At 41.4% G+C, this 2,500-nt stretch overlaps 1 protein-coding gene across 2 annotated transcripts in view; it reads right to left on the reverse strand.

The window, feature by feature from the left end:
- jag2b (jagged canonical Notch ligand 2b) overlaps positions 1 to 2,500 on the reverse strand; it is a 158,445-nt gene that overhangs the window by 32,262 nt on the left and 123,683 nt on the right. For both annotated transcript variants that reach the window (XM_061987176.2, XM_072916273.1), the window contains one exon: positions 205 to 607. In XM_061987176.2, coding sequence (XP_061843160.2) covers positions 205 to 607 — 403 coding nt within the window. The remainder of the gene's footprint in view (positions 1 to 204; positions 608 to 2,500) is intronic.

Here is a 2,500-nt window from a genome sequence, read left to right on the forward strand (position 1 = left end):
GGATGTGGGCGTGCCCAAGTTAACTTTTGGTTTCGATCTCCGCCAAGGTGGGGCAGCAATGTAGACAGCTCTGTCTCCTCCCCAGCACTGGCATTGCCATTTTGTTCTTTTTCTTTTGTATAAATTGTTAATATTTAGTTGTAGACCGCCTTAGATGGAAATAATCTTCCCTGAAAAAGGGGGAGGGTCCTGTACTCTACATACTCTCATGACAGTAGATGCCGCTGAACCCCGGGTCACAGATGCACGTGAAGTTGCCGGCCGGCCCGCTCACACAGCGCCCCCGAGGCCCGCAGACGTTGGAGGAGATGTGCCGCACTTCTGCCGAGTCGTTGGTCGCAACAGCAACGGTGCAGCTGTCGATAACTGAAGGCAATAAAGGCATTATTACTTCCTCTATTGCACGAACGCAAGGAAATAGTCCTAGCTGGGGATTGTCCTTGCCTTGACATGGGGTGGTCTTGCAGTCCTCTTTGGGGCGATCGCAGGTCTTTCCCTCGAAGCCTTCAGGACACGCACAGTAGAAGTCCTGGCCCATGCTGTGGCACTTGGCCCGGTTCTCGCACGGGTTCGCTTCGCAAGCATCCGAAGGGGACAAGATCTGGATCTTTGTGGGTAGAAGAAGCGGAGTTAGGGTTGTTGTGGCTTCGTTTAACGAGTCGGTCGGCCCATATCATGGCCAGTGAGCCGCTTAGCCTCGCTCATGCCAACCTTCCTCATCAAGGTCTGATGCTAAGCTCATCAAGAAGAGCCACGCTTTTGTTTTCTCAGAGGCGGACGACATCAGAGTCAAAATAAACGACCAGTACGGTATACCACTACTAATAAAGTAATAATTTTAAAAAAGGTACTATACTGTCTTTCAAAAACACCGTTGTTTTTTTTTTCATGGACATTTGCTGGTAATATGAGCCAAGGCGCATGGGAGTCAACACACACACACACAACACTTGCAGGCGGAAACAGAGTGGAGAAAGAAGAGGGAGAATGGACATATTTTGACTTCCAAACTAACGATAAAGGTGGAGCGATACACACTCGTCCTGCAAGCGGTGCTTTAAAACATAGATAGCTATCGGCTAACATCTCTCCACTGTGTTTTAGCTACTTGTAAATCACTAAACCTCGCCTCCACGGCGACAAATACACTACGGTAAGTATCATCCCTGCAGGACGAGGAATAGCTGGAACATGCTTCAGATACAATAGCTAACCGCTAACAGCAAGTGTAGCTCGCGCTCCTAAATGTAAACAAATGGGTGGATCTATACAAATATCAACTGTAAAGATGGCAAGTACAAGAGTCGTATATAGTTGATACGACAATGATTACATCAATATTCTTTTGTCATTTTTTTATTGTTTAGAAACTCAGGAAAAACGTCCCTGAATTATGACCAATGTATTTCCCTGTAACTACCGTATTTTTCGGAGTATAAGTCGCTCCGGAGTATAAGTCGCTCCGGAGTATAAGTCGCACCGGCCGAAAATGCATAATAAAGAAGGAAAAAAACATATATAAATCGTACTGGAGTATAAGTCGCATTTTAGGGGGAAATTTATTTGATAAAACCCAACACCAAGAATAGACATTTGAAAGGCAATTTAAAATAAATAAAGAATAGTAAACAACAGGCTGAATAAGAGTACGTTATATGAGGCATAAATAACCAACTGAGAACGTGCCTGGTATGTTAACGTAACATATTATGGTAAGAGTCATTCAAATAACTATAACATATAGAACATGCTATACGTTTACCAAACAATCTGTCACTCCTAATCGCTAAATCCCATGAAACCTTATACGTCTAGTCTCTTACGTGAATGAGCTAAATAATATTATTTGATATTTTACGGTAATGTGTTAATAATTTCACACATAAGTCGCTCCTGAGTATAAGTCGCACCCCCGGCCAAACTATGAAAAAAACTGCGACTTATAGTCCGAAAAATACGGTACTTGGTATCGATTCGATACGCAAATTTGTAGACTCACCCAAAACTTATGTAAAGTTTGGATAAGTGCTTATTACATTTGAAAAGAAGTGTAGCTGTTAAAACAGAGAGTAAGCAGATATTAACAGCAAATTAACAAGTAGATTAAAAATCTATTTTCTACAGCTTGTCCCTCATAATTTTGACAATATAATACAGTCAGAAATGACAATGTTACTGCATATATCAGCAGACAAATTAGGAGCCTTTGTAACCCATTTGCGTACTTAATACTAAAAAAGAAGTTGCCTGGTATGTTCACTGTGTTATTTAATGCCAAAATTGTTCTTTGAGTGCAGTAAAAACATGTTTATTGTATCATATGTCTGTTAAAATAAAGCCAATATTTAAAAAATGTTGTGGTCCCTTTATTTTGAAAAGTATCGGAATACATACAAAATATTGGCATCAAAACAACACTACGACGCGGTTTGTTTGGCTTTTTCCTGAACGCAAGGAAAAACTACTGGGCTGCACCCTTTTAGCCATTTAAGGTGCTGAA

This window comes from Nerophis lumbriciformis, linkage group LG26, assembly GCF_033978685.3.
Source record: "Nerophis lumbriciformis linkage group LG26, RoL_Nlum_v2.1, whole genome shotgun sequence".
NCBI classification, from domain to species: Eukaryota; Metazoa; Chordata; class Actinopteri; order Syngnathiformes; family Syngnathidae; genus Nerophis; species Nerophis lumbriciformis.